This window comes from Arachis ipaensis, chromosome B4 (assembly GCF_059453495.1).
Source record: "Arachis ipaensis isolate K30076 ecotype BB chromosome B4, ASM5945349v1, whole genome shotgun sequence".
Taxonomy (NCBI): domain Eukaryota; kingdom Viridiplantae; phylum Streptophyta; class Magnoliopsida; order Fabales; family Fabaceae; genus Arachis; species Arachis ipaensis.
In genome coordinates, this window is record NC_142439.1 from 11,780,123 (window position 1) to 11,802,802 (window position 22,680).

The window sequence follows — 22,680 nt, forward strand, 5'->3', positions numbered from 1 at the left end:
GAATGAAGCTGATTTTGCCATGCCTTCAGTGCTTAGAGATCGGAATTGGTATCCAAATTCAGGAGCTACTCATCATATGTTTTCTGATGCGTTGAACTTTATAGACAAATCAAATAGGCGTTGAGCTTTCAGATGCCTATACTTTCCTTATATTAGGCCTCACAATGCTCATAAAATTGATGATAGGTCTGAATTGTGTGCTTTTCTTGGATATGGAATTCAGTACAAAAGGTGATAGATGTCTAACTGCAGCTTGGAAAACAATCATTAGCAGACATGTGTTCTTCGACAAGACCAAGAGTCTACTCCAAACTAGCTTTCCTTCCTCAAAAAAAATGTCTCAATCATGAATGAGCTGCCTCAGTTGCCTATCCTTCAAGTTCTTGTTCAAACCGTGATGCTTCAACGATGGCTGAGTCTGAGCAGCAATATGCTATCATGCATCTCTGTCAACCCTACTCACCCAATGATAACGCGATCAAATAATGAAATTTTAAAACCAAAACTGTTTCAAGCTCAGCTAACAACTAGTCTTGAACTAAAGAGTTATAAAGAAGCACTTACAATACCTCACTGGAAACAAGCCAAGAAATTGAGCATCCTACAATTTAATATCACCATCCTTAGGTTGCAGATTCTATTTCTGATATATGTCAAAGCAACATAACACACACCTCGGAGTCAGAGGTTATGCATATTCTTATCCAATAATTGGTAAGTTTTCTTAGGTTTTTGGGTCATATATATGTAATTTTGGTCACTTCTCATTACACGGTTGGAGTTATGAACTCCAAAAGACAAATTTTATATTTTATGTAATTTTGGTCACACTGCTCATTATAGGTTTGTATGTACTGTCAATCATAGGCAGAGTCCTTTAATCTTCTTACTTTGGAATATGGAACCTTTGCTTTAGATGAATGAAAATTTACAGCTGAATCTGATCCAAGTAAAATAAATTTCCGCATAATGTTTTTTGGCTGCATCAACCTGGAATTGAGTTAACATATATATACACCTTCAGGCGGCAGCATAGTCACAAAGGTATCTATATATTAAATAATTAAACATAGTGACAAGTTAATTGTCTTCATGTTAGATCAGATAAAATTGAATTCTACCTATACTTGAGGTACTTGCATAGATGATTACGACATTTCTTTATTAATCACTCTTAACTTCTTTGGGGTTTTCTTCTCGTCCCTAGTTACTGCTATGGAATAAAAGAAGCCGCCTCAGTAAACGAGTGATTAATGCAAGCTGTATTAGGCTTATATAAATTATAATATGTGCTTCTTCTCAAAGATATAATCACTCCTCTACCTTCCTCAACAAGGATCAAATTAAACCATTAATGACTACAATGGTTATGCTTCGATTTCTATTTCATATAATCATCATCATGCATCTATTATTGGCAAGTGGAAAATTGGATTTGCAATTTTTGCATGACCCAATCATGGCACAACCTGGGTGTGATTTAACGTGTGGAGATGTTGAGATCCCTTACCCATTTGGAATGAAGGATCCAAAATGCTATGCAGAGGAGTGGTTCCAAATAGAATGCAAGAGTAACCACACACCATACCTCAAGCTTATAAACCTTGAAGTGACAGCCATTGACGTTAACATTAGCACCGTTGAAGTCAAGAATCCAGTTTTCCATAGGAAGTGTCACGATGGAGGCAGAGATTCTTCTCTCTCTCGTCCCAAACCAACCATAGAAGATCCTGCAGGTATTTCTTTGAGAGGTAGCCCCTTTGTGTATTCCAACAAGCGCAACACATTCGTAGCTTTCGGTTGCAACATTCTTGGATTCTTGCACTCTAACCGTTCAGTAGTCGCCGGCTGCGTGTCAGTTTGCGGTCCAAAAGAGTTCACAAGACTCAAGAAATTGGTTGCCAGTGGAAAAAAGGTTAATCTTGGTTGCCATGGAAAGTTCTGTTGTGTTGCTTCAATACCAAGTCATCTATCAGAGTACGAGGTGACAATGGAAGATATAAGAAATGGAAGCATTGCTCCTGGGTGCGACGACTATGCGCTGATAGCAAAAAAATGGAGAGAGGAATTAACATGGATGGTGAATCAGAAAGAGAGTGAACTCAAGAAGAATGTGAGTCACTATGCACATGCTGTGCTGGAGTTTGAGATTCTGAATTGGATCAACATTGAAGCAACTAATGCAGAATGTCTTAAGACTAATGTGACGTCCTCAAAAATGGAGCACTCAGGTTGGAGATGCAAATGCAGAGTAGGATTCCATGGGAACCCATACATTGCTGGTGGCTGTGTAGGTCAGTACCTTTTTGCTGCAGACATCTAATTTTATCATAAAACTATATGTATGAACTATTCTGATTCGAATTAGATCATAGTATGTAGCTAGAAATGTTTTACAGAAGTATATTTACACTGACAATGTCATAATTCATAGAAACGAAGTTTGAGCACCTCATAAAAGTAATCCAAATTGTTTACCATTGAACCAATCCTAATTATGACTTTGATAGTTTGATATTAATATATTATCCATTTAACCATCTAGTGAATTTGAAGCAATTTAACCTTATATTAATTTCTTCTTTTATCACATCTATCTATTATTTATCAGAGAAAAGTATAACTAAATTTTTGATAAAAATTTTTAGTCCTCGACACTTTTCAATAGACAACTTATTTGTAATTAAATTTTGTGTGAGACTTAATTATCGTTACGATATAAAAAAAAAATTAGGACCCAATGTATTTTTTTCTCTTTCTTATTTTCTCTTTATTACTTAATTGAAATGAATGAATGAGATCTTTTAATAGAATATAAAAATATTTACCCATATGCATAAATTTCTGAATATTTTCACTCAATTTTTATGTGAAACGAAACATATCTATATTAGTCATACTAAGTGTATAAAAAAACAGTCACTAAATTAATTATCCATATATAATATATATTAAAATATAAAATACACAATAAAAATGAGTTAAAGAACATATAAATTGATACATAAATACATAATGACTGATTTTTTATGTGCACATAACATTTTTTACCTATATTGAAGAAATTTCTAGTGTGAGTAAGTCTAATAACTCAAATAAACACGCTTACCAAATGTGAATCCTATCTTACATATAAAATAGTAGATCAACTTTTAATATAGGTATGTATGTCTAGGCTTATATGGTTAAGACTTGTTCGAAGGAGAATTTATCTTGAACTGAAAATCCTTTTCATTGTGTACTATCTTTTGAGTTTACTGTAATGTTATGTCTTGAAAATACAAAAGGCTTTAATACCATCATTCAATGAGATGTTAGTGTATATTTAACTTGGGGTAAAGATAGTTGAACCAAACACTTTTGTTGATATAACAATATACGAGATTAGATATATACAAAAACTTTATATTAATATAGTCCATACAAACTAAATATTATTTACTTATTTATTATTATTATAATTTCAATCTTTTTTCCATTTTCACGTTTCAGTTATTCGAGACCGTTGGTACCATTCCGAAGGAACTCCCACAAAAGAGCTTATGGTTGGTAAGTATGCATAAGCTCTCACTTGTAGTAAAAACTCATATGCAGTTATTTTCATATAAAGTTAATATTTAAAAGCCATTAGATAATTTAACAAATTTGACTAAATTATTATCTAACAATTTTTAATTATCAATTTCACCAGAAAACAATTGCATGTGAGTCTTCACCCCCTCTTGTTTATTTTCAACTCACATGAAATCACATGTTTTGATTTATAGCTTGCCTAAATCACATTGTTCATCTAGTAAGTTAAAAGAAACATGTGTATTTGTTTTCAACTCTCACTTGTTTTGATTTATAGCTTGCCTAAAGTTAGAAAAATTAAATAACTCCATGCAAGGTGGGTGCATGATTACATTATTTTGAATTGGAAAAAGTAATCTCTTATTTATTTATTGTTGTGTGACAAATGTATAGGACTTTTGTCAAGCCTCGGATCCATTATTTTATTGCTGGGTCTAAGGTGGCTCTATGAAGTTGAAAGGAAAAGAATAGCGAAAAAAAGCAGAGAAAGTTTCTTCAAAAAGAATGGTGGTGTGTTGTTAGAAAAGGTATTGTCTTCTAGTGAAGGTAGTTTTGATAAATTTAAACTTTTCAGCTTAAAGGAATTAGAGAAGGCCACAAACCACTTTAATGTGAACCGGATACTTGGAAATGGAGGTGAAGGTACTGTTTACAAGGGCATGCTACTAGATGGTAAAATTGTGGCTGTCAAGAAGTTTAAGGTCCAAGGAAAGATAGAACAATTCATCAATGAATTTGCTATTCTTTCGCAAATTGACCACAGAAATGTGGTTAAACTGTTGGGGTGTTGTTTGGAAACAGAGATTCCTCTGCTTGTTTATGAATTCATTCCCAATGGGACCCTTTTCCAATATTTGCATGACCAAGATGCATATCTACCAATGACATGGGAAATGCGTTTAAAGATTGCCATTGAAGTTGCAGGAGCTCTATTCTATTTACATTCAGCGGCTTCTAAGCCCATTTATCATAGAGATATTAAATCGACCAATATATTATTGGATGAAAAGTACAATGCAAAGGTGGCTGATTTTGGAACATCCAAAATGATTGCTATTGAAGACACACACCTCACCACATTAGTTAAAGGAACTTTCGGATACTTGGATCCTGAATATTTTCACACTAGTCAATTTACAGACAAGAGTGATGTTTATAGTTTCGGAGTAGTTCTTGTTGAACTTTTAACAGGGCAAAAGCCGGTTTCCTTTGTTGCCCCGGATGAGGCGCAAAATTTAGCATCATACTTTATTTTGTGCATGGAGGAAAAACGTGTGTTTGACATCATTGACAAAAGAATCATGTGGGAAGGAAGGAGAAAGCATATCAATGCAGTTGCCAAGCTTGCCAAAAGATGTTTAGACCTGAAAGGTATTAAGCGGCCTAGTATGAAGGAAGTCTCAATGCAATTATATGGTATCTGGGAGTTGCAAAGGAATTCTAGAGCATAAAAGCCCATGAAGAGACTTAGCTCACTGATGGTGATTACTGACCAATCCTACATATAGGTTAAATTCTTGACCAATTCTTGCTAAGGAATTCTGGGAGTTGAATGTCATAAAATGATTGGCACATTTTTGCAATTTGTTTTGTCACAAGAACATGAGGTGGAATGTATATACAAGGATGGGAATAACAAACTAAAACTGTTAGTTAATACCCTCCATCAATTCAAAATAACTCTTCCTATCAAACTTCTTAGATCAATCTACACAAGATGCAATTGTATCAAAATATATTAGTTCAACTATGTAGATATTGTTAGTCAGATATAATGATTTCCTAATGCCCTTCTCCCTCTCATGATGGGAGGGACATGTTTTTTTACACCCCATCTTAGACAGCAAAAACACTGAAATTGAGCAAAGAAAACTTCAGGCTTAATATATTTCAATAACTTGGCAGAAAAATTGAGAAAATGAAGGTTGGAGATGATACGTGGAGATAAAGATGTTCTTCCTTAGAAACTAATCTCTTGCTAATCGCAGTGTACAATAATAGGTATAAACCATAAGAAATACATCCCCAATCTGCAAACACCGGTTTAAAACAATCATCACAACTGGTGATGTTCTTCTCTTACAGGATGTTATATCTTGTTGAATCATATTATTTTCTGGGGCTTTAGTGTTGAACCCATGAGACAGTACATAACCATGTTTATGTTGAAAATTTTAATTTGACCAAAAAGAATAATTTAATTTATAAATGATTACGTCCAGGGTACTTACATAAATATTAGCTCATGAAATGCCTTGACCCGTCTATGTGAGTGCAAGTACTTGTATTGAGAATCTACTTGATATTGTGTGTAGGAACACTCAGATAAAATTTGGTATTCTTGAAATCATCCAAAAGTGGGTTGTATCCGTCTTTGGTTCTCGTTTTTGTCGGCAAACCGAACTCTTCCATAAAAGCTGATGTATCCAGCTGCATCAGACAAAACTATTGCATAAACTTGCAAATTCATTGAAATGAAGCATATCAGGTATAGTCTTATAAGATAAATAGAAGCGAAATATACCAAAAGAAATTCCAATAAAATAATTGAAAAGGATTTTCAGATTTGAGATTAAACAACAGTTTAATTTTAATACATTGTTAGTCTAAAATGGTTCTATATTAGTAACCAATCAAGTACTATCGATTGCAAGATTTCTAAAATAGAAGGTAGTTGAGTAAAACAATTTTACTAACTTGACAATATTATTGGATATCTATGTAAAACTTTTTTTTTTCTTTTCGATAGTGCATTTAACTTTTACACTATGCAAAGATGCCTCATTTAGAACTTCTACATTGAACAGGCCATCCAATTTAACTAGTAAGTTATATCAGTAAGCATGCCAAGCAAAGAAAAATAATTATATAAAGAAACATTACCTATCTATACATGTATATGTAATTACTGGTACATGGGAAACAATTTTTAGATATGATATTTTTTGAGATTATTGGTATATTTAATCTATATAACCAACACCACCTAAGGAGACAAGGTATTGCAGTAATAATGTTAACAGAACTAACCGTAATTGTTCTCCTTTTCTTTCCTTTTTTGGATGTATGATCACCCTTAAGTTTCAGCCAACCAGAACAGTAATGATCAATCCGTTCCAAAAGCCAAAAGTCTGTAGGGAAAAAGATATCCGCATCACCCTGCAATAAAAGAAAAACACAAGGAAATGCTGACTTTGAATATAAAACTGCGGAGTTCGGAAAAAAAAAAAAAATCATGACAGGTTCATGAGTCATATTAACATACACATATTAACATTGACAAATAGTTGACTCTTTCTATTTAGGAACTACAAACAATGCTCAAGTTCATAGTTTTCAATAAAGGAAACAAAATGACCAGGAAATAGTACCAAGTAACGAACAACAATTCAAATAATGCCAATTACTTCAATCAGGAGGATGCCAATTACTTCAAATAATGTAGGAAGTTGATTTTACTACTACGCAGCTATTTATGCTCCCAATACAACAGGTTCTTTGCAATGTTATACTTCTTCCTCTAAACCACTGAATATCGAGGGACAGCTTATTTAATTTAATCATATGAGTTAGTGACTTAGATGATTGCTAATCACTTGTAACTTCATTTTCAGGATGTGCTTGAAAATGAAGAAACTAGATTGAAAGATGAGGCTGATGGGAAACCAAACCTTTGCGTCCATATAGTTCTCATAATCTGAGCTGCTTCCATCTTTCTGCAATTCAATAAAAAAGTAAGTGTGTTAGAGTGTCAACACACATTGGATTCAGGACACATAGGGTTAGTCTGTAAGTTGGGATTCTGGAGGAAAAGTGAGGGGAAGGGAAGGGGTGTAGCGTTAAATTTTGGATCTTTTCAATACAACCTTTCCTTCCCCTTTGAAATCCCAAACCCCTAGAGAGAGGATGAGAAAGTATTTTATAACTTCAAAATTCAAATCATCATTCCTTACAAATTCTCAAAAAAAAAAAATGATAAGAGTTCATAATACACATCACTTAAAAACAATGTGTTTGCAAATCAATCCATTTTTATTTTTATTTAGATGTCAAGCACTAAAGTTGAAAGGAGATGGATAATGACTACATTTTAAGTACAACTTCATGAAAACTTCACTCAAAGTTTGAGACAAAAAAGCAGGTAGCTGTTTTATTGTTCAGTAAAGATAACAGAAATATACTTTAGTTGAAACCAAAGGAGCTCTTTCGCCAGGAACTTTCACATCTGGGAGATAGCTGAAATCAGAAGCAATCAAGGACATCTTTGGTAGCACCTCATGCAGAACCTCAAGTAATTTCTGCCAAGAAAAACATGTAAATGCAAAAAATTTATTTGTACATAAAACTTGAGGAAGATTAAGAGACTCTCTTACCAAACATCCAGTTGGCAGCCAACATCTACGAGGTTTCGGGTAAACTTTAGACCAAATACCTTTCAGTGTAGGTACTGCAGCGCTCCGAGTTGTTTTAGGCTCATCCATGTCCATGATCTCAACACAGCGTGTGATAAGTGGATCTTGCAAAGGCTTGTATAACTCACCGAGTGTTTCTCTATTGAAAAAAGAAAGGTGACTGGTGATGTAAAATCCATACATAGGTTTGTTAAGGTGCATCTTTCACAATTGAAATTTAACATTTCTTGAATTAAAGCATCTATCTGGTTTGGTAGTTACAAGTTAATGAAGAATTAGAATACGTGATATGATGCACATAGCAACAGCACGATCAAGATCAACATGCACCCTTACCGACCATGTTGCCTCTCAACCCAGACTTCCATCCATGGGGAAACTTGATTCTCTGAATAGACAAGATCGTGTGGAAGATTATCAAGTACCTACAAAGTAAGTTGATAAAGTGATTTGCTGGTAAAAAAAAATTATTAGAATCATAATACGACATAGTTTTGACTAGAGCAGTTCGTCATCTTCTAGGTGAAGCCAACTGGTAACTGGTGATACATTACACAGGATGGCAGTGGAACAGTTTGAAGGATATTAACACTATTTAACAACAATAAGTCCATTACATGTTAGGTTGTTTACTGTAGCCACTTTCTTCACTTGAGTTAACTAGATCCACATCAAAGGGAAGTTTAAATTCTTTTCTACAGCTAGTAAAAATGAGCTGCAGTAAACAAATGCAACTCAAGTATAGAACACACCTCAAGCATTATAACCCAACACGGTTGTCTCTCCACATCCCCTGTAAAGAAGGAATAATTATAATAGAATTATTGCGTCAATTTATTTCTTAGTTTTTTTGGGTCATATATTCCATAAATTTTGAAAAAAAAAAAAAACATATAGAATACCCCACAACATCTCAAAAATAGGAGCATTGAAATTCAAAAAATTCATCTCAATCAAGGGAGAAGTACTATAGCAGCCTACCCCATCCCCTCCGATCAGCAGCATCACGACATTCTACCCTGAACTTTGGAATATGGCTGCGCACTTCACCAACAGTCTCTCTTTGCACTTCAGCAAGTGAAGGACTAATCTCAACTGAGCTGTAGTTAAAAATAATACATCAATTGCAATGTGCATAACGTGGCTCCAAATACAGTAGATAACCGGAATAATTAACAAGATATTCTCACTAGACTAACAGTAGCACAATTTTTAGAAACATAGCATGAGGTGTAGCTAAATCTATAATCAACTACATAACAGATAACACATATTGCAGGAGAAACAGCAAGGCAATATTTACACAGCAAATCATTTGTTTCAATCCTGTTATGTACTGGTTCCAATCATATGACAAGACTGCAGAGGAACTTTGGATTTCCATATGCACTCATCAAGAAAGAACATGACTAGAAGAGTGGGCCAGAAACTGAAAGAATAAAATACAAGAAAAATAGGGACAGAATACAAGGTCCATACACTGTTGTTGTGAGAACTCACTGAGAATAGACTAACAGTAGCACAATTTTTAGAAACATAGCATGAGTTGTAGCTAAATCTATAATCAAGTACATAACAGATAACACATATTGCAGGAGAAACAGCAAGGCAATATGTACACAGCAAATCATTTGTAGCAATCCTTTTATGTACTGGTTCCAATCATATGACAAGACTGCAGAGGAACTTTGGATTTCCATATGCACTCATCAAGAAAGAACATGACTAGAAGAGTGGGCCAGAAACTGAAAGAATAAAATACAAGAAAAATAGGGACAGAATACAAGGTCCATACACTCTTGTTGTGAGAACTCACTGAGAATAGACTAGAATCAAATTATACCAAAAGGAAATGTTGCTTGGCGGTTTCTTACTTTCTCTAACATTCATGTCTCAGTGAAAATCAAAGTCCAAAATTAAAGAATTACCCTAATGGAAGTTGCTTGGGGAACACTTAAGCAACATAGAGAGATGTATTACTCAGACAATTAGATGTACAGAAAATAGTATAACAGAAGCATAGCCCAGTATCTTAAGAAAAGGTAAGAACAGGTTCTAACTTATAATTTGGTTTTAGCATAAAATACATATTAACTGTCGAGGCACGTACGTGTAAGTCATACTGTTATAAACTTTTGGAGGAGCATTCAACATTATGTAATCCAATATACCCTTGGCACAAGTTCCTGATCCACCACCAATTTCATATATCTGATTGCAAATTAGAGGATAGTATTAACTACTAATTGAAGTAATAAAAAGTAGCAAACCATGTGTAAAGGACATATATTAGCAATGCTTACTAATGTTTTGTCCAAATTAAGTGTGTTTAGTAATGAAAAGAATGAAAAACAAATTTTACCAAGAAACAGGCATGAAGCATAGTTATAGATAACTAAAACATTAGCTAATAACATCATGGTGCAAGGCTCTCACAGCCTAGCTGCTGGAACAATAGAATATGGTGCTTTCATGGGTTCTAAACAGTAGACATGCAACCAAACAAGGAAATTCAGGAAATTTATACAGTGTTAGGTATGTTTGTGGTGAGGCACTTAAATGTGGGGATTGAAGTACAACAAGCAGATATCTTTACAAAATCACTCAACAACAACAACAACAAAGCCTTGTCCCACTAGGTGGGGTCGGCTTTACAAAATCACTCAAGAAGTGTAATTGTTTAAATTCATGGGAACCGAACTTCAATACATGATACGAGAAATAAGGCTGCTCTCTCCTACATTGGGGAAAATGTCTGTGGTTTGCAGGCATAAATCTTGAACGGTGAAATTTCTGCACAAACCTAGAGCCACTCAAAACATTCTTTATCATCTTTTTCTTTTCATTTTCCTTTTTGATCTGATAAATATTTCATTCATGCCAGAAGATAAAAAATAAATAGAAAAAATAAATTAAAAAAAAAAAACAAATAACTCCTATCAAGATGCACTTTACAGTAATATCCTAATATTAATATCAGAAAAACATTTTTTTCCAAAAAATTCAGATGGCAATGGTCACAAGTAAAATGTGCTTACTTTTAGAGGGACAGAGAAGTTTGCAGTTCGCATGATGGCTTCAGCAATTGCATGGGCATACCAAGGCTACACAAAAGGCAAATTGCATAAATGATTAGAGACACAAAACACTAGTTAAGGTTTCACAGAAGGTCCAAGTGCAGCAAATTTAATTCTAAAATAACTACAAGGACAGCTCTTAGAAGTTGAATAGTATGAAAACTCAAAAAACAAATTTGTGATTCAATAAATGGTTTGGACAAATAAACAACAGTTTCCACCTTATGAAACTGGGAGCTATTAAATTAAAACCATATAAGCATCTGTAACATTTGTTATATATATTGTTGACTGAAAAAATATACAGTCCAGTGTACCTTGAAGATCTCCACAGGCGTAAACCAAGAGATATCGTTCTGCTTGTAAATATTATCCAAGTATCTCATATAAGCTTTTCTGCCTGAAATCCGCTACCATTGTAATGCATTAGTATTTAGCACAAAACTAATTACCAGAAATTATCCAAATTCCAGAAGCTGAATATTCACAATTAATTCAAGATTATGAAGGAACAAGATTAGGACCTTCAAGTTGATTGAACTTGATGCTGCTGTGAAGGACTCCAACGGAGCGGGGCCGTTGGGAGAAGTAACCATGTAAGGGATGGTACAAAGCAGAGTGAACGAAATCCCGAACCTGCAGAAATTGAAGAAAATGAAAAGCATAAGCATAGGGAATAGGGATGATGAAGAGGATGGAAATCGGTTATTGTTACCAGAATTGGTTTGTCGGCGACAATGTGAGTGGAGAAGAGAGCATGGAGAGGCGGAGTCCACACTTGATTCTGGAATCGCCCAACGGAAATGGGAGGAAGCCGAAGCCTGCGAATCACTATAAACATGGTTTTGGGAAACGATGCTACCACAAAAGCATCTTCTTTTATTCTTAAACCCCCTTCAAGGTTTAGTGCTTTTCATTCTTTTTCCTTTTCTTTTTTTTTTTTTTTTCCAATTACTATTCTTTTTAAAATTATTTCTCTCTCTGTATAGAAAATGGTTTAATTTTTATACAATGCAATCATTTATATTATTGCAATTAATTATCTAAAACTATCTTTCTAAAAGAAGAAATAAAAATTCAGTTAAGGAAAAAAATTACAAGTTGAATGTGTTGCAAGAGCTTCTGGATGTGTTTTAATAAACCTTAGATGTAGACAAAATTTAAAGATAATCTATTACAATTCATATTTTATGATGAACGTGGTTACATTAACAATTGAGGAAACACTCAAACTGTTTAAAGCTATACATAAACATAGAATTCACAGGATATAGCTAATTGCTAGTTTGAGGGAATGTGTTGAAAGACACTTTTTTTTTTTTTTAAGTCTCAAATCAAAATGCATCTATTACAGAGGGGATTATGAATTTTGGGATAGATTAGAGTGGATATGAAATTTTTAATAGAGAAGGAAACTATTTGAATGAGAGTTGAAACTAGTTAACTAACTTTATAGAATTCTATAGTCACTCAAATTAACAACTAAGAGAGATGACGAACTTGTTTGAAAATTTGATAAATCAGGCATTTATTCTACTAATTCTTTTGTAAAGGTTTTGTAGGCGGAATCACTTTTAAATGATATTACTAGCTACAGTTTTACTAATTCTTTTTTTTTTTTTTAACGTAGGTAGCTCAACACAATAAAGTGAAGCAGCAGGAATTAAGGACAAACAAAACAAAATATAACCATAAATAAAAGTTGTCCGTAGTCATCTCCGGCATTGCCATCAACAACCAAACGGATCAACTCCACACCATTCCTTGTAGCTCAAGAAGGACAGAATCTTTACTCCTTCAACACTTGTCTCTACTCTTTGGAAAACTCTGCTATTCCGCTCTAACCAGATGTTCCAAACAATCGCACAGAATCCTATCAGCCATTTCTTTTGCTCAGACTTCCCACCTGTTGCTCCAGTCCAACTCTCAAAGAATTCTTTAACAGTTCCTGAGATGCCCCATGCTCTATCAGTAAACCTCAACCAAGCACACCACACCTGCCACGTAAACTCACAGGCAAAAAATAAATGATGTACAAATTCTATGTCCTTTTTACACAACACACAAATATTATCATGGTGATTAATAATGCCTAGTCTACTGAGCCTCTCCTTCGTGTTGACCCTGCCTACTAGCACAAACCAAGCAAATAGTTCAACTCTTGGAGGAACCAAGCCTCTCCAAATGGAGCTTGTGAAGTTGTAACTTGTGATGTCGGCTGCGAGAGTCTCTTTCTGAAGCACCTGCACAAAAGAATTAGTAGAAAAGATACCAGATTTATCATATTTCCACACAACTGAATCCTCTCTATCAACCGATAACCTTACAACCCGTAACCTGTCGTGAAGTTGATTGAGCAACTCTAGCTCCCACTGGAAGAGGTCTCTCCTCCATTGGAAGTCTCATACCCACTCTAACCCGTCCCAAAACCCACAGTCCCCTATTACAGATCCTTGTTGATTTGAAACAAAGAAGAGTCTCGGAAAACAATTTTTCAACGAACCACCTTATAACCAATCATCCTCCCAAAAACGAACGTTTCTGCCATTCCCCACCTCCATGGACAGACCCCTGATCATCATATCTCTTGCCTGTTGCTCCTTAATATTAAGCTGGCAGATATCTTTCCACGGCCCCCCTCTTGATGGCAAAGGTTGGTTTGATAACATAACCGTCGGATCCAACTGATTACAAGAGCAAACAACCTTCTTCTACAGCGGGCAGTCCTTATTTGAAAAGCTCCACCACCACTTGAACAGAAGCGACGCATTCCTAATTAGAGCATCTCCCACCCCCAAACCACCTAGCTTTTTCGGAGCTTGAACTACCTCCCATTTCACTAGAGGTATCCCATTTTTTTCATCTTCTTTACTCTACAAGAACCTTCTTTGAAGTCCAATGATCTTTTCGGCAACCCCCTTTGGCATCTTATACAAGCTTAAGTAGTAGACCGGCAGGCTATTGAGAACAGATTTTATGAGGACCAACTTACTCGCTTTGTTGAGAGATCTAGCTTTCCATAAGCTCAGCTTGTCTTCCACCTTGTCTAGGATTGGTTTCCATGTCTTCACCAACCGAGGATTAGCGCCAAGAGAAATTCCTAAGTACCTTACAGGTAATACCGCTTCGGCACATCCTAACAGGCCACACATATTCGTCACCCAGTCCTTCTCACAATTGACTGAAATTAGGCTTGACTTTTCAAAGTTGATACTCAGGCCGGACATCAACTCAAAGCAACGCAGGAGCCTCTTATAATTCACTAGCGTCTCCGTTTCCTGTGGACAAAATAAGATTGTGTCATCCGCAAATTGGAGATGCAACAACTCTATATTGTCCCTTCCCACTAGCAGAGGAGAAATTCTGCCATTTCTAACCGCCTCCCCCACCATCCTGTGCAGAACGTCAACAACAAGAACAAACAGGAAAGGAGAGAGTGGATCGCCTTGTCTGAGGCCCCTCTCCATCTTGAACGGCTTGGTTGGTGACCCATTGATCAACATTGACATAGATGCTGTAGTCACGCATTCCTTCACCCATGTCCGCCATCTAAGACCAAAACTCATCTTCTGTAGCACTATATCCACAAAGCTCCATCTACTCTGTCATAGGCTTTCTGAAAGTCCAGTTTAACAATTTTCGCTTGCTTCTTTCGCCGCTTAAGCCATTGAACCGTCTCACAAGCAATGAGGGCACCATCGTGAATTTTGCGACCCTTTACAAATGCAGACTGAGTCTCCCCCACTAGATGTGGCATCACTAATCGCATTCTTCTTACCAGTACTTTGGATATCACCTTATAGACGCAGCCAACCATACTGATCGGCCTTAAGTCCTTGATTTCCTTGGCCCCCACAAATTTTGGAGCTAGCGCCACCCACGTAACATTAGCATCTGCTGGTAGCTTTGCATTCTGGAAGAAGTCCAACACAACTGCAGTAAACTCCTGACCAAGCTCGTCCCAACATTTCTTTATGAAGTTCATATTATAGCCATCACTACCTGGAGCTTTACTAGACTCACAATCCCAAACTGCCTCTCGTACTTCCTCCGTTGACGGCATTTGCTCTAGGACTGCTGCCTCTTCGTCAGTAATCTGCTTAACCAGCCCATCACGGATCCCAATCAAAGGGGCATGCTCCTACCTATACAGGTCTTTATAAAAGCCAATAATTGCGCTCTTTATTTTGGCCTGATTCCGTACCAATCTTCCATTAATCACTAATGAATCGATTCTGTTATTCCTCCTTCTTGCCGATGCTAGGTTGTGGAAGTACCTACTGTTCTTGTCCATATCTCTAGCATGCTTGGATTGGGACATCTGCTTCCAATGCACCTCTTTTCTGGCATACCACTTCGCACATCAGGTCACCAGAGCCTTACGTCTAGCTTCCATTGTTCCGTCATAACTACCAGCACTGACATTATCATCAATCTTCTTAATCTCTTCCTCAAACTTCTTTATCATGTTGTCCATATCCCCAAAATTATCTGTATGCCATCTCCTAAGCGGTACTGTCAATGCCTTCAACTTGTTTGTAAACATGTCGTCTCTTAGTTTCCTCCACTCATCCTTTACCAACTTCAGAAACCCTTCATGTGTAAACCAGGAATCAAAACTGCGAAAAGGTCTTGGACCCGCACAAATTCTAGAATCTTCTAAAATCAAAGGGCAATGATCTGATAGGCCTCTCGGTCCTCCTTTCAAACGAGTATCTGGGAACTCCTCAAGACACTCCAAACTGACCAAGATCCTATCAATGCGGCTACACGAATTACCTCGAAACCATGTGAATTTCCGGTCAGTTAGCAGTAAATCGACTAGCTGTGAATCCTGTACCCATTCCTTAAAATCCTCCGCAGATGCCGGTAGACTAGTAACGCCTTTCCTTTCTTCCAAGTGTAGTATCTCATTAAAATCTCCCATGAAGCAAAACGGAACCTGACATAAGCCCACCATGTAGCTTAACTCCTTCCACATCACCAGTTTCTCACTCCGAACATGTGCACCATACACTAAGCAGAAGGCACAATTGAAATTATTTTTGTCAGAGAACCTTCAACGCACAGCCAACCATCCCCTTTATAGCAGTTCAATCTTTTAAATAAAAAATTATCCCACATTAATAATAAACCACCCGATGCACCAACAGATTCCACAAACTCCCAATCCACCGTATCACAACCCCACAAGCGTGCTACATCAAACCTAGTCACAGTCTCCCTCTTGGTTTCAATCAAACCTAGCATATTCAATCTATATTTTTTCTTCAACTCTTTCACCATACTCCACTTTCCATACCCTCCTAGGCCTCTAACATTCCAATAACTATAAATCATTTAAAATAATTTCTACACACCTTGTTATGATGTTTAGGCCTGCTCCTCCTAGCTTTCTCCTTTTGTTTTGCCATCTTCCTTTTTGCGGCGATTGCTTCATTCTGACTTTATAGGATCGCCATAATATCTTCTTCATCGTCATAAAGGACCGCACCTGACTCCACTGCCAGCTTCAGCGTTTCCTTATTCTCAACTATCTGTCCTAACTGCGTACCTCTCTGATCAGAATCTGGTATTGCCTTTTCAATTTCTGTCTCGAATCCAGCATCCTCATTACCCCCATTTGTTCACATTGCCTTGACCCACGCCTTCATCTTCCCCATCTATCTCTTCCAATTCGCTCACCTTTTCCTAGTATAGCATGTGTTGATTCTCATGTTTAGACCGGCCCTTTACTTCATCAACACACCCCTCCACTTCCGGTTCGTCATCAAAACCAGCCGGCGTTTGTAGTCCCCCCGTTCTCACAGATCCTTTACCGGTTCTGCTTCCCCGCCAGGCCAGCCAGCAGCATCTTTCCTCACTGCACATAGATGCGGGCAGCCTCGGTTATCCCCTTCGTTCACCAATGGATGAGTCGCACAGCTAGCCTCGCGGAGTGCGCCCCTGATTGGAACGCGGTTCGTCATCAACCCTGGAACACACCGAAGCGAGTGACCCAGCCCAGATCCATGCACTCGTTGCCGGTCTGCCCTGTCTTGCTTCTCCGACCCGGATCCATGAGGGTGTGGCAGACCCGGTCCATCTTCATCTCCGCAAACGATTTCATGGCTCGCCCCATCATTCGTTCTAGCCCCAAGTCTGCGAGGGTCCAGGTTACCAAGCCCATCATCATGCCCGTTTCCTGGTTGGGGTTCTATCCCAGTTAGCACGCCTTGGGGAGCTCAGAGTTGATGCTTTTGGGCTCCACCCAGCAACCCATCATGCTAACAAATTCCTGAAGCCCATTTGTTGAATGGCCCGATAGCTGCCTCCCTTTATCACAAACCTTGTGGGCCTCTCTCCTTTGTGAAAGCATATTTATCTCATCCCCACCGTGAAGACTTTTATCTAGCTGTTTGGTCCCACTTCTTTTTTCAAGACAAATCTGTGTAACAGTTCTCTCTGATTCACACTCAATGCACTCATCAAATCTCCCAAAATCAGCTTGATCATTAAAGCCCTTAAAATTGAATGGAGCCGTTATCCGTTTCTTCTGCAAGGCCATTAAATTATCTTTATTGCAATCATTCAAAAAAAATGTCTGTTGTGACCATTGTACCCTTATTTTCACCACCGTCATTAGCTCGTGTCCTGATTAGGTCAGCCGCCGGATCCCACACTGCCGCCGTCAACAACATTTTTCCGGCTTGTGAACTAGCGTTTACACATATAGACTTTACGCTTTCGTCTTCCAAAGAGCATTCATCTCCGTATATTTCGTGCCCTATTTCCTTCACGAAAACATCAAATCCACTGGTTCCAACCGTGATATGAATTGTTTCCTTGATCTCATCAAAGACACAGGTATCAATTAACACTCTCCCAACACTAAAGGATAAGGCAGACTTCGTCACATCATCACACTTGACTACTTCTCCCCATAAGCCGCCTATTATATTGAACGTCTCCACTGACCAAACATGTAAAGGCACTCCATAACATTCTAGCCAAACTCTCCTTGTCTCACTACGTTCGGATTCCTCCCATCTTCATACCCTGTAGAAGAATTGTAAGAAACTATTCATTTTGAAGGTAAACGCTTCCTCCGTATTCTTCACTGAATCAAACACTAGTAGGACTTTGTAAGCTCCAAGCTCCCTGACTTCAACAATCTGAGGAAAGTTGTTAGCGATGGCTCTCCGTAAAGCTTTGAGGTCCATGGCTCTTGTGGTTCCTCCTACTAAACTCCTCAACAGCCAATCGAAATTCTCTTTTACTACTGGCACTTCAACCTTTTTCGTCCAACCACTTCCTTGGTTATCCTTGACAGGTGCTATCTTCTTAGTTTCTTCCATTCTCGTAGAACTTTCACCCTTCTCTAGTTGCTTGATTTCCGCCTCAGATCTTGCATAACTCCCTCACGTACCCCAGTGTTCTCTCCTCCGATAGCCCTTCTGTACTTGGCCTCACCTACATTGATGACCTTTCCCTTTATTCTTGTACGATGCATTTCGGCTATGGCCTTCATCGCTCCCCCTTTTGTTGTATATCATATAAACGCAAACATACACACAATTCCATTCTTCAACTTTCGAGCCAGATAGATGTCGTTGATTCGTCCTGTCCAGTGAAAAAGGTGAAATAATTCCTTCTTCGAGATATCGTTCGGCAGATTGTTGACAAAAATTGAAAAAGAAACGTTTTAGTTGATAAGGTCAATACTAAGGAGATATTATATAAATTAGGCGTAATAGAGCAGAATGATAATATATATGTGTTATGTAACAAGAATGTTGAAATAGTTTACCACTTATTTATTGGTTGTGAGTTTATTTGACAAATGTGGTGTACGTGGTTAGTTGCCTATGATAAATTATAGAGGGTTTCCTTTTTTCTTATTATCTGGAACACATGAATGAAAAAAAATAACAGAATATTTAAGAGTCAAGCAACAGGTGTAGAGGATGTTATTGCAAGGTCGTTTATGAGTCACACAAAGTGGAGTGATGTTGAGTTTAATGGTTGTTGATGACAATACCAGAGACTATGAATTAAGTTCCTTGTGTTTTATTTGTTCGGTGTTATTTGTATTTTATTGCTCCATTTTGTTATGTTGAGCTCTTTCACTTAAAAAAAAAAATTATACAAACCACTCAACTATTTAAAGCTATACATAAACATCGAATTCATTGAACTTGTTCCATTCAAACTTATTCTCTTATGCTTAGCTATTCCCAAGAACGTGACCTTTCCTATGATCCATCTTTGGTCCAGGGCAAATCTTCCATTAATGATATTAGATGCAACAAACACACTCTTCGTCTGCAACCAATGTCCATGGCTCATTCTGTCCTGATATGTCAAGTGTCTCCCCATCATCCAAATAAACTTGTCCATAGCTAGTTTTTTTGCTACTAACAACCACCACAAGTTGAAATGCGGTCTTTCTAGCTGCTTTCGTCGTCATTACTTCTCCTTGCATGACCAAGATGTTACCTTCCCCAACATGCACATTTATGTGATCGGATGGAGCATCAAGAGTAACATACTTTCCTAATTTAGCACTCACTGAATTTGAGACATTGAAGAGATCAAACCAGTTTCTGCAAGAAGTATGCATTATCTCCTCTGCAAAGTTCTTCGGCTGTATCTCCCGAAAATCCACATATATCTGCTCCAACCATTGGAATTCCAAAGTTTAATATAGAAGGAATTGAGTATGCTAAATCATTCCAACTTTCCAAGTCGCGGCGTTATCTCCTCTCCAGTGAGCTGCATACCTACCAGCCTCCAATCCTCTGACAAAGGTTGCATATGTTTTTCACCTTGATAGCTGTTTGCAAAATTAAAAGCTCAATCAATGACGAATAATGCATGGATGTTCTTAGTTTTTTTTTTTTTGTCTTATCGAAAGAAATCGTAGGAGGATTAGTTACCAGGATCCAAGATAGGCACATATTTCTGGCCATTTTGGGGAAGAGTATCAACAAATATTCTCATCTTATCCAGGGGAAAGTTGATAGGATCAAGGGTGAAATCTTTATATGCATCCATGTAATCAATATCTGTCCACATAACTTCAAGGGGTATGTGTGCCTTTGTGTAGTTAGCAACCACACCCTCAAGATCATTTACATTCTTGTAGCCATATCTACACTGGTGAAAACCTTTCACAAAAGAAATGAGTGGAATATGACTCTTTTTAACTCCGTCGTCATCCTTCTTCAAAGTTCGCAAGATAATAATTAATATATTACTTATTGGTCTCTTTTTAACCCATTCGCCCTCATCCCTCTTTTTAACTCATTCTCCCATGATTTGGTCTCTAGCACTGAACGAATGAGTGATTTTAGAACTTGGAAAACAATGGTACACATTTGTAGTACAATATATTAGTATTAATATTAGTATAGATGTATTATTATATCAGCACTTTGGACTTTGGAATTTTTTTCATAATAATTGACACTGACAAACTCGATATATTTTTATCTAATAATATAAATTACTGATAATAATATTGATACTTCTTGATGATGATAATGATCATAATTTTTCAAATATATCAAACTATATAACAATATTCTTCCAAAATAACATCAAGGAGATTGAGAATTATTATTTTAAAAAAGATGAGTGATACATAAAGTATTAGTATACCAAAAATGTCGAGTAAAAATAATTTAAAAACAAATATGTTGTTACTATATCTAAAACTGTATACTAAGAATGTTATGAGATGTATTCATACAAAGCATGTAATTAAAAATGTCAGCAAATTTGTGATAATAGATAAGGATGATGATTATAGATTAAAGAAGCACAGACACTATGTAACATGTATAATAGTCCCACAGTGGCACATCGGTAGAGAGAAAATGAGGGTTGATATGAATGACAGTCATCGGTATAAGGGCTCGTATATCTGCATCTTTGAGACCAGAGCGTGATTAATAGTGTAACGATTAGTTCTTGTATTAACACAATTATCCAAAAATACATATAATTATTGATATTGATTATTAGATATGACTCAGAGAAAAGGGAGTGCCGTTTTATGAAACGACTATGCTATACAAGAGTCAAAATGGGTGTGTTTTTTAACCACTTTGTTTAACCGGGATAAGCTCCAATGAACAAACTATGCACACAGGGTATGAATAAATAAAATGTGGTGGATCTGGATGATTTGAAACTTGCATTGATATATATCCCTTTACTCAAGTTGAGCTATGTACAAATGACAGATCAGGTTTAATAACAAGAAGCACTTTGGAAGAGCTAAAGAGGCAACATAACTTACCAATGCTGTTCCCTAACCATACTTCTCTGTGCCCAAGTCATATGAGACTTGAGAACTAAACACATTTACATATCAGACATAGTGTTAGAGAGAAACATCAGCAGGGTTCAACACACATTTTTAATTTGGGCATGCATTTTAATCAGGCAACAAACAGCAGATTACGGAGAAACAAAATCTTGCCTTGCCTGTATCTACTGTGGTTAAATTTTAAGATTTTCTGAATTTCGAAAGGGTAAGCTTAGTCGTACATCGTCAGCATTCACAAAACAGATGCAGGTTTTATTGCTAAACACACCATTAATAAGCCACGACCTTACTTGAACAGGATCTGTTCTATAGGCTCGTACAACTGTATCCTTGAGTTCAAAGGAGACAGGAACCAAAGTCTGGTGGATGAACAATGACTGTGAGATCAGAGCGTGACTAACAGTTCAACGGTGGAGGATCGTTCTTACCACCACCTTGTGGTCAAGATGGTCTCACGGTGTTCTGACAGACCCATAAAATTTTTTTTTTATATTTTTTCGCCAAACCAAAAACAGTGTCGTTCAATAATTCCGCCATCACGGTGTTCTGACAGACCCATAAGTTAAAAATAAAAGCAGATTTCGTTACATACTGCCATGGACCATTTCTCGATTTGTGCGTGTCATCCTTGCGCAGGGGCCATGCTAATCTTCTCTGTATCGTTCCAATTTTATCGGATGTCCCCGAAGGGACGAGCCTTTGCATTCGCCTCTGATATATAAATTATTGGCTTCTCAAAACTCGGGCGATGTGTGACTTGTTTGCCATTGAGAGCAGCTGAGGAATATCAACAAGTTCTCAACCTTTGTGTGGTTTCTGTGTTCATTTCGGTGGTTCTGCCTTGTTGGTGGTTGCATGCATAGCCATTTCAGGTTATCCTTCTTTTATTCCTACTACTCTCAATTTTTTATGAATGAAGAAGACAAATTAGTAACTAGTAAATAGAATGAAAAGGCCATAATCAATAGAAATTAAATTCTAACAACCAACATAGGCAACTTCAACTTATCCTATAAATATAATCAAATCTATAATTTTTCACATAATAAAATAATTAATTATTTACGATTATACACCACTATCAATGTATCTCATCTTTGATGGAATATGAAGCAGTGGCCAGCTAGCAATGGACCAGATAGATGTGAACATATGAACATCAATGTGGCAACAAAACTATCAGCAGATTTTCATCACAATCCTTCAACTATGTGCCATCCATTTATTCTTATTAATTATTATTATTGTTTGTATTGATTAATTATTTTCTAAATCAGATGATGGAAAATGCAGAGCACAACAC

At 36.9% G+C, this 22,680-nt stretch overlaps 2 protein-coding genes, 1 non-coding gene and 2 pseudogenes across 5 annotated transcripts; 2 read left to right on the forward strand and 3 right to left on the reverse strand.

Annotated features, from left to right (window-relative positions):
- Positions 1-1,372: 1,372 nt before the first annotated feature.
- On the forward strand, positions 1,373-5,024 carry LOC107636100 (wall-associated receptor kinase-like 10 pseudogene; annotated as a pseudogene).
- Positions 1,783-12,038, reverse strand: LOC107638961 (NADH dehydrogenase ubiquinone complex I, assembly factor-like protein (DUF185)). 3 transcript variants are annotated; one of them, XR_015880840.1, is made up of 14 exons: positions 11,778-12,038; positions 11,587-11,698; positions 11,380-11,462; positions 11,024-11,089; positions 10,096-10,196; positions 8,967-9,085; positions 8,738-8,778; positions 8,322-8,410; positions 7,947-8,124; positions 7,755-7,871; positions 7,245-7,289; positions 6,604-6,732; positions 5,805-6,003; positions 1,783-2,041 (listed from the first exon to the last, which is right to left on the reverse strand). XR_015880840.1 is itself a non-coding variant. In XM_088483891.1 (13 exons), exons 1-13 carry the CDS (start codon positions 11,901-11,903, stop codon positions 5,869-5,871), a joined length of 1,341 nt encoding a protein of 446 aa, XP_088340017.1. In that variant the 5' UTR covers positions 11,904-12,038; the 3' UTR covers positions 5,513-5,868. The 3 variants fall into 3 exon arrangements, 1 of the variants encoding a protein (XP_088340017.1); XR_015880841.1 differs by lacking the exon at positions 1,783-2,041 and adding an exon at positions 5,513-5,603; XM_088483891.1 differs by lacking the exon at positions 1,783-2,041 and having other exon boundaries at positions 5,513-6,003.
- Positions 12,039-15,425: 3,387 nt separating this feature from the next.
- LOC148566673 (uncharacterized) lies at positions 15,426-16,348 on the reverse strand. The gene is made up of 2 exons (XM_088484370.1): positions 16,198-16,348; positions 15,426-16,078 (listed from the first exon to the last, which is right to left on the reverse strand). The coding sequence occupies exons 1-2, from the start codon at positions 16,346-16,348 to the stop codon at positions 15,426-15,428; spliced, it is 804 nt and encodes a 267-aa protein (XP_088340496.1).
- Positions 16,349-21,657: 5,309 nt separating this feature from the next.
- LOC148566674 (small nucleolar RNA U3) lies at positions 21,658-21,849 on the forward strand (annotated as a pseudogene).
- Positions 21,850-21,967: 118 nt separating this feature from the next.
- Positions 21,968-22,070, reverse strand: LOC148566675 (U6 spliceosomal RNA). The gene has a single exon (XR_015881486.1). It is a non-coding gene; the product is annotated as a U6 spliceosomal RNA (small nuclear RNA).
- Between the last annotated feature and the right edge of the window lie 610 nt (positions 22,071-22,680).